Source organism: Limulus polyphemus, unplaced genomic scaffold, assembly GCF_000517525.1.
Source record: "Limulus polyphemus unplaced genomic scaffold, Limulus_polyphemus-2.1.2 Scaffold594, whole genome shotgun sequence".
NCBI lineage: Eukaryota > Metazoa > Arthropoda > Merostomata > Xiphosura > Limulidae > Limulus > Limulus polyphemus.
The window spans coordinates 89,625-102,839 of record NW_013666204.1 but is presented as its reverse complement, the minus strand read 5'-3'; the positions used below and the strand labels follow the sequence as shown (position 1 = coordinate 102,839).

The 13,215-nt window shown below is 33.8% G+C and overlaps 1 protein-coding gene across 2 annotated transcripts in view; it reads right to left on the bottom strand.

Annotated features, from left to right (window-relative positions):
- Positions 1–13,215, bottom strand: part of LOC106459335 (DDB1- and CUL4-associated factor 6-like) — a 167,013-nt gene that overhangs the window by 65,932 nt on the left and 87,866 nt on the right. For both annotated transcript variants that reach the window (XM_013918956.2, XM_022385807.1), the window contains exons 7-8: positions 6,244–6,404; positions 1,352–1,420 (exon numbers count right to left, since the gene is read on the bottom strand). In XM_013918956.2, coding sequence (XP_013774410.1) covers positions 1,352–1,420; positions 6,244–6,404 — 230 coding nt within the window. The remainder of the gene's footprint in view (positions 1–1,351; positions 1,421–6,243; positions 6,405–13,215) is intronic.

Sequence of the window (13,215 nt, the reverse complement as noted above, 5' to 3'; positions counted from 1 at the left end):
GAAATAAGTTCTTAAACTTATTTTTCTTAAAACATAGAACAGTAAATAAAGAAGTAAAGCAAACAATTATTTCTTCTAGTTATGACATTTATACTCGGTTGCTGCTTGAAGTATGATGCTAAGCCTTTTAAAATTTTGCACATGGAGGATATGAAATGAAATAATTTTTTCAGGTTTTACTTATATATACAGTTGAATAACCAAAAAATCATAAATTACTACATCAATACCACAGAATTCCACTGTAATTTATCAAGCTTAGTAACTAAGATGTGTTTTAGTCTAACAAATATGAAATTTTAAGCAGACTAAAGACACACCCTACTGCATTGAAGTATTGGTTCAAAACAAAGAAATGGCGCCAAGACTGTTAAAATGGCTGAGAAAGCCACTAGCAGGACATTCTGAGTTTCTGATTGGTTATTCATGTCATATATAGAAGTAGGTATATATAAGTAAGCGTTTCCAAAAATGGAAAGAGGTGGGCAAGGTGCCACCGTGTTTGATTTATTACATGAGTAATGGGGCCCAAAATGTCATTCAAAATATCCTAGCTTATACTGATCACTACTTAAATAATGGGTGACCTAATCAGGTATAATTTGTCAGGTTGTCTTTAATGACAAATATTTCACCACTTCATGCATAATGGTTAGGTTTATGACACTCATTATACTACATTTCTGTCATTTAATTTACATTTCTTTCTCTCTCTCTTCTTATTAATCAATTTTAAGCAATAAAAAAAAACTTAAGCTGTTGTAAATAACTTATGAAGTGTTCATGCTAAAGACAGAAATAGGAAAGTTCTGAAATATCCAGGTTTATCAAGAATTTTATGATTTTTAGGTTTCTGACAAATGAGTCTTTAACTAATTTTAAGCAAACAATATAATTCAAAAATAGTGGTGTTTCACAATACAAAACCTGTTACTGATAAGTATTGCCAAAATAGCATATTTCCTATTTTACAAGTCAAAATATCCCTAAAGATCTTTTCCTGTGAAAATGACATAAATGGTACAGCTTGTCTTCAATAAAAACATGGAACTGTTAGACTATTCCAGAACCTCCTGATAAAAACCATCAATTTTTCAGGATTCCCAGTACTGAAAAATTTGTTTAGAAAATTCCATGAATTTCATGACCTAGCAAACCCTGTATTTAGTAGTAAATATATTTTTCATAATGCTCTGAAAAAAATGAGATGTCATTATTTTAAAATACTGGTGTAGGTAAATAACACACATAATATGTGTTAAAACACAAGTTTAGGGCATTTCTGGATTTTGCACAACATCCAAAATAAAAACACAAAACAGAAACTTAAACATCTTTTTCACATTCTTACGCCTGTTGATGGTGATGACTTCTCTTCAACAGATTTACTGAGAACTTTCATCTCTCTTCCGTTGTCACCCTAAAAAAACAGATAAACGAAGGAATTATCAATGCTTTGTTCAAAATGAATAGGAATTGTTAAATTTTGATAATAACAGCAATGTTGGCAAACATCATAAAGTAAGCATATAAATACAATCAACATCTTAGGTATGAGTTATCTGTTAGTATTACCTGTGGAACAGGTAAATTGCAGCTCTGCAGAAATTGTCCAGCAACGGTGAAAAGTATATGTGCATTTAGAAAAACAAAATTCCCGCACAAGCAGCATTCTGTGGAATGCAGTAAATGCAATACATCCAACTAATATAGTAGCAGAGCCTACCCTTGAAATACATTATTTTTTGTCTAAATCCAAGCTACACCTAATTGAAGATACAATCAAGTACTGGTATGTTATTATTAACAGAAGGTCATGAAGTTGCAAGCATAAATGGTCCTCATCACAGTGCATGAAATAGAACTAAAAGAAACTGACTGTATAGCTAATTTTACATTAACAACAATGTCCATTACACAGCTGATAGAAGATGCCCTGATGTTTCTGATCAATCAGGAAGCAAAAATTCTGTGTTTCTGACAAAGTATTCTGATGTGTTTGAAAACCAGATGTCTGCCCTATCATAGCTGAATATGTCACACGTACATATCTTGAAGAGCATTTCATAAAGCAATCACCATGCATGGCATCTTAGCCAGGACTAGGTAGTTCAGAACATAAGGGAAAGTACTTGATTGTACCAATCATGACAGTGAAGAGAAACTGTATACCAATGTCATATCTTAAATAAAAAGATATGAAATCTAATAAACTCTAATGTTGAGTAGTAATTATGAATCAGATATAGTGACAAGATCTGAGGTATTCTCCAAAATAAAGCAAATTTACTTATTTAATTCACATTCTACTGTTATTAGAGTAGTTAAAGAACCTAGTAGTTATAAGTAAATAAGGCATAGTATCAAACATTTATGATTTAAGGGAAATGCATAAACTTATTGTTATTTTTTATATCCTAAACATTATTCCATAAAATGGATCTCTCTGGTTAAACCAAATTTGTCTATTACAGAAACTTAGTGGTATTTATGTAGCTTAAACACAATTCTAAAAAGCATGTTCAATAAAATCTATCTACAACAGAATCTTATTGGTTTTTTATAGTATAAATCCAATTTCATAAAGCAGGTTAGATCAAATCTCTCTAATAGAGTAACTTATTGGTATTTTATACAGCTTAAACCTGATTCCATAAAAAGGCCTGTCTGGTTAGATCAAATCTATCCAGTACAGAAACTTACTGGTACTTTATATATCTAATAACCAATTCAATAAAGCAGGATAGAACAAATCTGTTTAACTCTCTCACTATGGGCTCAGTCCCAGGGACCGACCATTTTGTGCTTGTTATATTTTTCATGCTATAACTTTTAATACAGTAAGCATATCTTCACATAATTTTGCAGATTATCAGTAAACATTACAAAGCTTTGGTACCCAAAATATCAGATTTTTTTATTAAGTTTGAAGATTTTTAAGTAATGATTTGCTCATACATTTTATCTTTTTGAATGTTGACTCTCCAACATGCAAAGTAATTTTAAGATTAAAAATACTTTTAAGCAGCTGAAAATTTTCAAATTTCACAAGCCAAATCTTTATAACCTCCACATAAAACTTTAGAAAAACTTTATTTTTTATCTCTTATTTTCACTATTGTATCTCTGTAGGGGTTTGATCGATTTAACCGGCCTTGTATCCACCATAAAAAATTAAAAAAATAGATAAAATTATGCTTTTTTTGTTCTAGAGGGACTACAGATTATAACACCAAACCAAAATTCTTTAGTCTAAATATCTTAAATCTCATGACATAATACATTTATATATATTTATCATTTTTACTTTATTGACCTTTCAGCCATGCCTGACTAACATTACAGAAGTTGCAATAAAGCGGTACACATGCACTCATGTTACGGTATCCAAGAATGTGAAATGGCCTTTCCAAAGAGTTGTGTTCTAGTGGACCAGTATTTCATAAAATACAGTCACATTTCAGTTATAATACATTATATAAGTATATACATTATTACTATTTACAAATAAGTTATTAAATTTCAGTGGTTTTTCTTAAAACGTAGAACAGTAAATATAGAAGTATAAAAAAACAATTATCTCTTCTAGTTAAGAAATTTGTATTCCTTTGCAGCTTGCCATAAGTTGATAAGCCTTATCAAATTTTGCACTCAGAGGATGTAAAACAAAATAATTTCAAAATGCATATATAAATAACAAAAATCATAAATTACTATATCAATACCACAGAGTTCCACCATAATTTATCAGGCTTAGTAACTAAGCTGTATTTGGATCTAAAAAATATGATTTTTCGAGCTCACTAATGTCCTACCTTACCATTTGGAATCTACCATGAAAAGAAAGGATTTCCCACATAAATACTTTGCAGAGGTTGAGAAAATCACTAGGAAGGACATTCTGAGCTTTTTCTTGGTTATACACAAGTCATTGGGCGAGGTAGGTGTATGTAAGCAAGTATTTTCATAAATGGAAGAGGTGGGCGGGGCAACCTTGGTTGATTCACTAAATATATTAATATCTCAGAAATTAGAAAAGACAGGAGGTTCTTATCTTATGTTCTACTTGTTGATATCAGTAATTTGAGTATATAATTCGTAAAAAACTACAGGCTTTGTATTTAGACATCACAAACATCTAATTTGAACAAATGCTGCATTCAACATACCACGTGACACACAAAAATCAATATTTCATATTTTTTTTAATATTTACTTTTAAATTATGAAAGTAACTTATGTATAATACTAAAATTTGAATTATAATCTACAATTTGATACCAAAGCTATTGACATGCATTCATAAAATAGTAGTTAAATAAAATTTTGAATGTGAGTCTACAAATGAGATGACATGGCCTATGACTTGTGACCATAGGAAGACCTGTCTCAGTAAGGTTAATACAGAAACTTACTGTAATTATATATAGCTGGAACCCGACTCCATAAAGCAAGTTAGATCAAATCTGTCTAGTACATAAATTCACTGGTATTTTATACAGCTTAAACCCAATCCTATAAAGCAGGTTGGACTAAGACTGTTTAATACAAACATTTTGTGGTATTTTATATAGCTTAAACCTGATTCCATAAGGTAGGCCTGACTGTTTAGGCCAAATCTGTCTAAACCATAAGCCTATTGGTATTTTATATAGCTTAATCCCAGTTTGATAAAGCAGGTTATATCAAATCTCTCCAATACATAAACTCCTTGGTATTCTATACAGCTTAAACCTGATTCTATAAAGCAGGTTAGATCAGATCTGTCTAATAAAGCAGCTCATGTATGTCTTTTAAAACGTTTTTGGTATATTTTTTAAGATGTGTACACCATATATACATTTTTCACTTCCCTTTTCAACACCAAAATCTTTGACAATTAATGGTTACAAAAATACCTTTAGATGCAGTTTTATGACCAAGTAAATGTTGCTTGTAGAAATTCTCTAATGACTATTGTTTAAAAGAAAAAAAATTAACATTGACTAAGAAAAAATGACATAACACTTCAAGTTGTTGAAGAACTTCAACAAATAAAAAAAATTAAATATTACTGTAGAGTGTCAACAAGAATCAAAGCATAAAACATAATGAACATGTTAGTTGTAAATTAAGCATATCATAAACACAACACACTGATCTGTTTACCAAATGAAAAAGACATGTACAAGAAAAAACTACAGTTTTTATTTATTTGTTATTTCATAATTTAGTTGACTTGTCACTTTGTTTGTAGTTATGCACAAAGCTACACAATGGGTTATCTGTGCTCTGCCCACCATGGGTATTGAAACCCGGTTTCTAGCGTTGTAAGTCCGCAGACATACCGCTGTGCCACTGGGGGACCACTTTGTTTAATGAAATAAAATTTTTCTTTCATTATTTCTGTATGTTCAAAGTGTTTGTTATTTAGGTATGGGTTATACAATTTGTTAATAATATTGAAAAGAAATAATGAAAATTTCAACATTGCCATAACTAGTCATTCCAACTATTCTGCTTTTTTATAGAATACGTCTTTTTCAAACTTCATTTGAAGTAAACAATATAGAGGTTATTTTTCACTTTCTAATTACAAAGCTCAGTTTCATTACAGTGTGAAAATATTTTCTTTATAAATTACACTAAATAAATGATGCAAAATTACAGGATATCAACTCTAAATTATTTTTGAGTTAAAAATTACTCTATACAACACCATACACTATCATATATTATTTTCAGAATATTAGCAATTTTGTAAATACAAATTTTAAATATCAATCAATTTAAAAAGAAGCCCCAAATGTCAAATGTAACGTTTTAGCATTTTTAATAATTTTCAAATATCTATACAGTAAGGTATCAAGATTCTTAACAAAAAAGACAAAGATATATGAAACTTTATATTATATTAAATATGTTAATTTCTATATTTACTTAGTGTAAAAATTCCTTAGATACATGATGTATTACAAGATCAGTTCAAGAAATATATCATAAAATTAAGCAAAAAGCATAAGGAATAATAAATTCTCAACTAACATTCAAAGCACTCATGACAAAAAGCAGCAAAAATAATAACTATTACTTTTAAGTCATAATAAAAAATGTTAAATGTTATTGTATGAAAAAAAAACACCATGTCTTTCAATGATTAACATTTTTTTCAAATAGTAATGAATATACAACTTTAATTGTTTTGATAATGCATTAAACAATTCTCAGAATTAATGAAAAAACTTAAAATATTTTATTTCATACCTGAACATCAAATAAATATACATAATCAGAAGAATAGCTAACAAGCATTTCCTGACCATCTGGGCTATATGATAAAGAAGTGATGCGATGACTGCGACCTCCAAACTCTGGAACAGTAAACCGGGATATAACAGCTTGTATACCTTCACCAGTGAAACTACCTGTGAAAAGTCAGATCAGAAACAAGATCTATATTCATACTAGAGCATTAAATCTAATTGAAATTCTATACTGCAGGAATTGCAAAAGCTCTCTACATGTTAGAGTAAGATTATGCAAGCTGAGATATAAGAGCTTATTTTACAGTTAAAAAATCCCATTGTATTAGTATTAGGCCTATTTTATTTTTAAACGCTACATTATTCCAATCACACTATATATTCATCATATCCACTATCGATGATGATATATGACAAATACAGTTACAATATGATGAATATAGCATGGTCAGAACACTAATAACCAATGTTCTGATCATGCTATGTTCATCATATATACATTTTCTTAACTATTGAAAATCCCTATGGCACTAGATAAAGAATGTATTGCTTAAAAATGTAACAGGCCTAATACAATATGTCTTATGACAAGTAAATCCTTAGTCCTGAGTGAGACTTTGTTGTCATATCACATGGCAACAAGAGTTAACTGAGTTTTGATTTAATTTATATTTCTTAAATTAGTTTATTTGTATTATCTAGTTTTAGTTAGCATTATTAGAGAATGTTGCACACACAGAAAACTATATACTGCCAGTGAGAGAAAGCTTCCATAAATGAAAGGGACAGCTGCAAATGTAGAAAACTAACACAAAACAGTAAGCCTTGGTCAAATTTAATTTCTTGAATTCTATGAAACTTAATTTTGAAACAAAACATTTATTCTTTTTCTTACAAAAAAATAGCAATTTTTGGCTGAATCCATACGTCAAAATTAGATGTTGTTATGTTAGCAAAATAATAATAATAACATAATTTTGCAATGAGTTATACTCATGGGAACCATACTGAAAAGAATAAAGTTATATAAAGAGACAAGAAGCATTATTTTTTGCAATGATTAAATAGTAACGTTATCAATAATGCAAAATATTCTGTAATCTTATACTTCGATTCTGCATGTTTGACACCTTGACCACAGAATAGTATTTTTGTCACACAAATCATGATCTTGATTGACTTGATACATGTAGACAATCACATTTTAAATGAAGTATTTAAATCAATTTTTGTGTCATTATTAGTGACAAATTACCACTAAAAATTCTTTAGCACAAAAGATATGTTGAACTTTACACTCCTTAAATATATCTTTGTCCAATATTCTACTACATATGAAAAGTTCATTATTGTGCACACTTTCAGTGAATCATGCATGATTAAAAAACAAACTGCTTTAACTATTCTAAACCATGTTTTCACCAAAAAGTAAAATGACATCAGTTGCTTCTAAGAACATAAACAGAGTGAATTATACATGATTAAAAAACAAATTGCTTTAACTACTCTAAATTGTGCTCTCACTAAAAGTAAAATGACATCAGTTGCTTCTAAGAACAGAAACAGAGTGAATTTTACATGATTAAAAAACAAACTGCATAAATTACTCTAAATTGTGCTCTCACTAAACGTAAAATGACATCAGTTGCTTCTAAGAACAGAAACAGAGTGAATTATACATGATTAAAAAACAAACTGCATAAACTACTCTAAATTGTGCTCTCACTAAAAGTAAAATGACATCAGTTGCTTCTAAGAACAGAAACAGACAACTTATTTTTTGTTCTTTTGTCTGACTTTCACATGCAATTAATTTTGAAATCTAGTTCTATTCTTAATTGGTGTATGTTTTATTAAACACCAAACTGTTTTTTAAATTATAATATTGCATAAACATGTAAATGTTTTTTAGATACCATTAATGGTAGAGGATGTAATATAAAAAACTTATTTATTGGGATATAATAATAATGAGAATGAACTGTTTAAATCACATCTATACAAATTCTGCAAATAAGTCTTAATTATGTGAAACCATCTTACTACTCTTAAAAAATTAAAACAAGCAAACATGGTTTATGATGTGAACAACTTAGTTACTTGAAAAAACTTTTACAGTCACATGTATTTATAAATATTTTAATCACTCAGGAATGATGTACAAATATGATTAGTGAGAAATTCAAATAATGCAAGATAAAATATAACTAAGGTGAGAGAACCATTAATGAACAATTTAGAAATATGTTTACGTTTTGTAGATTCCATTCTTGTCATTGTCTTACATCAAATACATCAAAATCCCATTTGAAATGCAACTACACATTTTTCCAATTAAACAAAATGGGTAAAGAGTATTACTTGCACAAGTGTACCACAAAAAATAATATTTGATCTTTACAAGCAATGTCTGCCATTTTAAGGTGTTAATTACATTTCTTCTCTATTAAACATTGGTGATATGAAAAATACTAATGAAAACTTAATTCTAGTCTGAAGATTAATGGGTCTGTTTAAAGTTTAGGTTTTCAAAAGGTGAATTCAAACATTGTCACTATTACTTTTGGAAAACATTAGCACCTGAAACACAATATGTCTACTAGATTGTAACATATACACATACATATGTGTATTTAAATGAACAAAAACAAGCCCCCCCCCCCCCAAAAAAAAAGTGCCCTGGACTTTGGAGGTGACTGTGGAAGAAGGACCCACATTGTGGAGGGGATACACCATCTATCAGTCTTAACCTCCCTTCAACAGGCTCATAAAAATCAAATAATATCATTAAAAAAATACAGGTTAGGAGAGCGAGATGGTGCTCAAGCCCACAACATCCCACATCTATATCACCTTTTACTGCCTGCAGACAGTTGTGGGAAGGTGACTGCTCTTCAAAGTAAAAGAAGAGAAAAGGAAGAGAAAAGGAAGAAAAAAAAAAGAAAAACGAAATAAGGTACTACCACTTGTGGGTAAGTAAAATAAACTTACCTCCTGAGGTTGGCATTCCAGCCCAATTTTAGTAGTAAAGCACCAATTTAACTTAATTAGTAGTACAGTACATAAATTATTTTGGTGTAATTATATGAACACATCTTATGGTGTGTGGTGTGGAAGTAGTGTACTTTCGTACCCATATTACCTAATAACACAAACCACGGTGGAAGATTCAGAACACTGACAGCTCAGAAACCTTTTCAGGTTTTTACCATTTTTGGTTCCTCCATTTCAGATGAATTTTATATTTGTCTAGTTTTGTGTTTTAAGATAAAGAAAATACATGCTTCCATACATCTCCTTTGCCCAATAATGTGTGTATAACCAATCAAAAGCTCAGAATGTCCCCTTAATGGTTTTCTCAGACTTTGCAAAGTATTTACATGGGAAACCCTATCTATTCATGGTAGATTCCAAGCATTAAGGTAAGGCATTAGCGAGCTCAAAAAATCACTTTTTTTAGACCCAAATACAGCTTTGTTACTAAGCTGGATATATTATAGTGAAAGTTATAATTTTCCTATGTGCAAAAATGTATTTCTGATAGGTACTTCCCTCCACTCACAAGATTAGCTTTTCTCATTTGGTGCTGCCCTCTACATGCCAACTTTTTCAAAATGCATGCCACAAGCCTTCCACATCCCTCTGTTGGAATCCAAAGTTTCAACATGACTCTCATGCAAATCATCCTGCATCAACTCTCCACCAATAAGAAAGCACTACTATCATGTGACTCCCTCTATGTGCTACTAACAAACTATTACTTCAAAGTTTGGCAGAAGACACAAGCACTGGAAGATTGTGGGGAGGAAGGGTGGAAAGTGTAAGTGGAGGGAAGTGCCTATCAAATATAAATTTTCATATAGGAAAATTATACCTTCCGATATGGTACCTTCCGTCCACTCACAAGATTAGTTTGAATCCCACATTGAAAAGGAGGAGGGACCGGTGCGAGATAAGAACAGGCATATCCCCCCGAAAGCATCCAAAGGACACCCCTGGGAATAAGAGAAACAGATCAGATGATCTGAGAAGGGGCACCGCACCACTTCTGAACCAAGTATCTTTTCGCCATGGACAGGTGGAATCAAAACATGGCAGAATATGAAGGGAGCACATCCTTATGGAAGAGTATAGGTCAGTAACATGATCCCAATCAATAAAACAGATACACTCAATCCCACGTAATGAAAGTGGGTAATGGAGGATGTGTTCCATGGTGTAGAGTGGCTAGAGCACATTGGACCATACTCTGTAGAGCAATTACATCCAAAACTTTACTCGATGGGTACTGACATACACGCGAGGGTAGGATGAGGATCATACCATCTTCACCTCAAGGTCTAGAATCATGAATGTCACAGGATGAGCATTGAGTTAGGGACCCAGGAATGTGTCATCCAGTATCTGAGGGAAGTCCATAAAAAACAATCAACCCCCGTGACCTTGAAACCTGTCTGAATGTTCACAGGTTTGTAACATCCTCGTCATTCTGAGAATGAAGGAATGCCCAAAACAGAAGTGGAAATTGGCCATGTAGAACCTCTTGCAACCCACAACACAGAAGACAGATCAAGGGGGGAAGATGGATGACCTGAAAACTTATGTGATTGGTTCACTCGATCCCCTAAACCTCACTCGATGGGAGCTGACATCCACACGAGGGTAGGAGGAAGGCACCCAATTGGAGAGGTGAACTGCATTTAGGCATCTTACTCTGAACATATGTCTCTCATCCAGAAGATTTTGTAACTCATTCTGGACTGGTAGATCACCACTGCCCTACTCTAAACTGAATGGTTATAGCCATCTTTGTGGAACCCATTTGGCAGGTTACCTCCATGATCAACCACCCCAGCAGCTTGGTGAGTGGTAAGGACTCCCGTACTCCACTGGAAGAAAGGGGGAAGAAGTGCATTGGAGAGTCTGGAAGGACTGCTACACCTGAGATAGTGCAATGGGTGATCATGAAACCCTATTTTGAAAAGCAGAACATACCGACTTATTCAGTCCAGGCATGGCAGAGATGAGTAGCAATCCCCTTCTGCTTTATCCATGCCGTCCTTGAATGGTATGGTCCGGAGTGGGCATTTTTATGAAGCAAACCATCATGAGGTTATTCCCACTTTAGTGATCTTGTGAAACACCCCATCTCAAGGGTTAGCATGCACAGCTATGGACAAAGTGCATGAATTAACATGGCATACAGTGCATATTTGTGTTTTTGTTTGCTTGAGTATAAATATATCTGAGAATGGTTATAGTCATCTAAGTGGAACCCATTCAGTGTTCTGAAAGATACCTGGTCAGCCACCACTCACTACAGAGCGGGATCCAAAGTGAAGTTGAAGCAAGGGCCCCTGAAAGAAAAGAAAGCATAAGGAAGAACTTACCTCATGTCAAAGCCTTGCTAAAGTCTACAGAATAGCCACAGGTGGCAGGAGATACCCCGAGGAAACAGAAATCATGATGTGGTATAAGTAGTGGGAGATAAACGTGTGCGGAGTCATCCACATGTCCTATTGTAGAATTAACTCCAATGGCCAATGAAGACAAGAAGCAAAGGTGAAGGTAGGGTATCAGATCTGATGGGAAGATACAGGAAAGAGATCATGCTGGGAGGGGGACAAGAAAAAATAAATCAACTGGATCAAACGACAAACCCACTTGGTCAGGGTAACAGGGAAAAGATCATAGGAAGAGAAGGTTTACCTTGGGATAAAGAGGCAGGAATGAGAACCCTAGAAGAAAGCTGTGAATGTAATATAACAACAGAGGGCACATACTGGGCAGAGGAGTCTTTCTAGATCAGGACAAGGGTAGAGATGAGAAATAGAGGGATGGGAGGGATCACCTAGAGCAGAAGCAACCGAGGAAACAATGGTTGAGCAAGCCAGTAAGGAGCAATCAGAAGAACTCTGCACGAAGTGGCATGGATGAGGGAGACTACCCAATGAAGTAATCAGATAGGAGGATATATAGAAAGAAACAGGTGGGCCCAATCCTGGCTGAAGGCATCTATTGCCAAAGCCATAGGATGGGGAACCAAGGTCCAAAACTGGGGTAATTTGTGATTGAGGGCAGTGGCAAATCCATCAATATGGGGAGTACCTAAACAATGACAGCACCAAAGAAAAACAGCAGAATGTAGGGAACACTCCATGGGATAATCCTGATCTGGTTGGGGTAGATGATCTGCCACCAGATGGAATGCACCCGGAATATGATATGCCATGAAACGAATGTGATGGAAGTGGGCCTAATAGAGAAGATGTAACATGTGAAAACATAGGGATCTCAACCGGGGGCCACCTTGGTGATTGATATAAGCCACCACTGTAGAATTGTTGAAATGGATTATAACCAGATGACCTCTGGTGATAGAGAGAAAATGATCTAGTGCCTGACAGACAGCAAGGAGTTCCAGGACACTGATGTAAAGAGAACATTCTTCCGCAGACCAACAACCGAAACCTCTTGGTGATCGACCCATGCACCCCAGCCATGAACAAATGTAACTCTGGCAATGGAGGAGGAAGAAGCTGGACACCCACTGATGTATGGGCCTTATCCAACCACCAATATAGATGAAATAGGAGGGAAGGTGAATGGAAGCATCGTGGGGATCCTGTGTGAGGTTCCACTGGTCATGATGGGCCCACTGAAACAAACACATATGAGCCCTGCCAAGGGATATGATAGGTGTCAAAGATTACCACCTCCCCATAAACAATAGAACCTTATCAGCAGTTAGTAAGGGAGCAGACAGAGCTGTCCAAATGGCCAGTTCCATAGAATGGAGCTGGAGAGGAGAAGGTTGGGCCCGACCGAGATGGTTGAAGAAAACACAAAGATGTACAAGGTAACAGATAGGAAGAAGGAAGGACCCCTCAAATGTGATCAACCATCCCACCAGCAGAGCGTCGAGGAAGAACTGAGGAGTAGGACTGGTCAATTCCCATTTGGATTGGGCAAG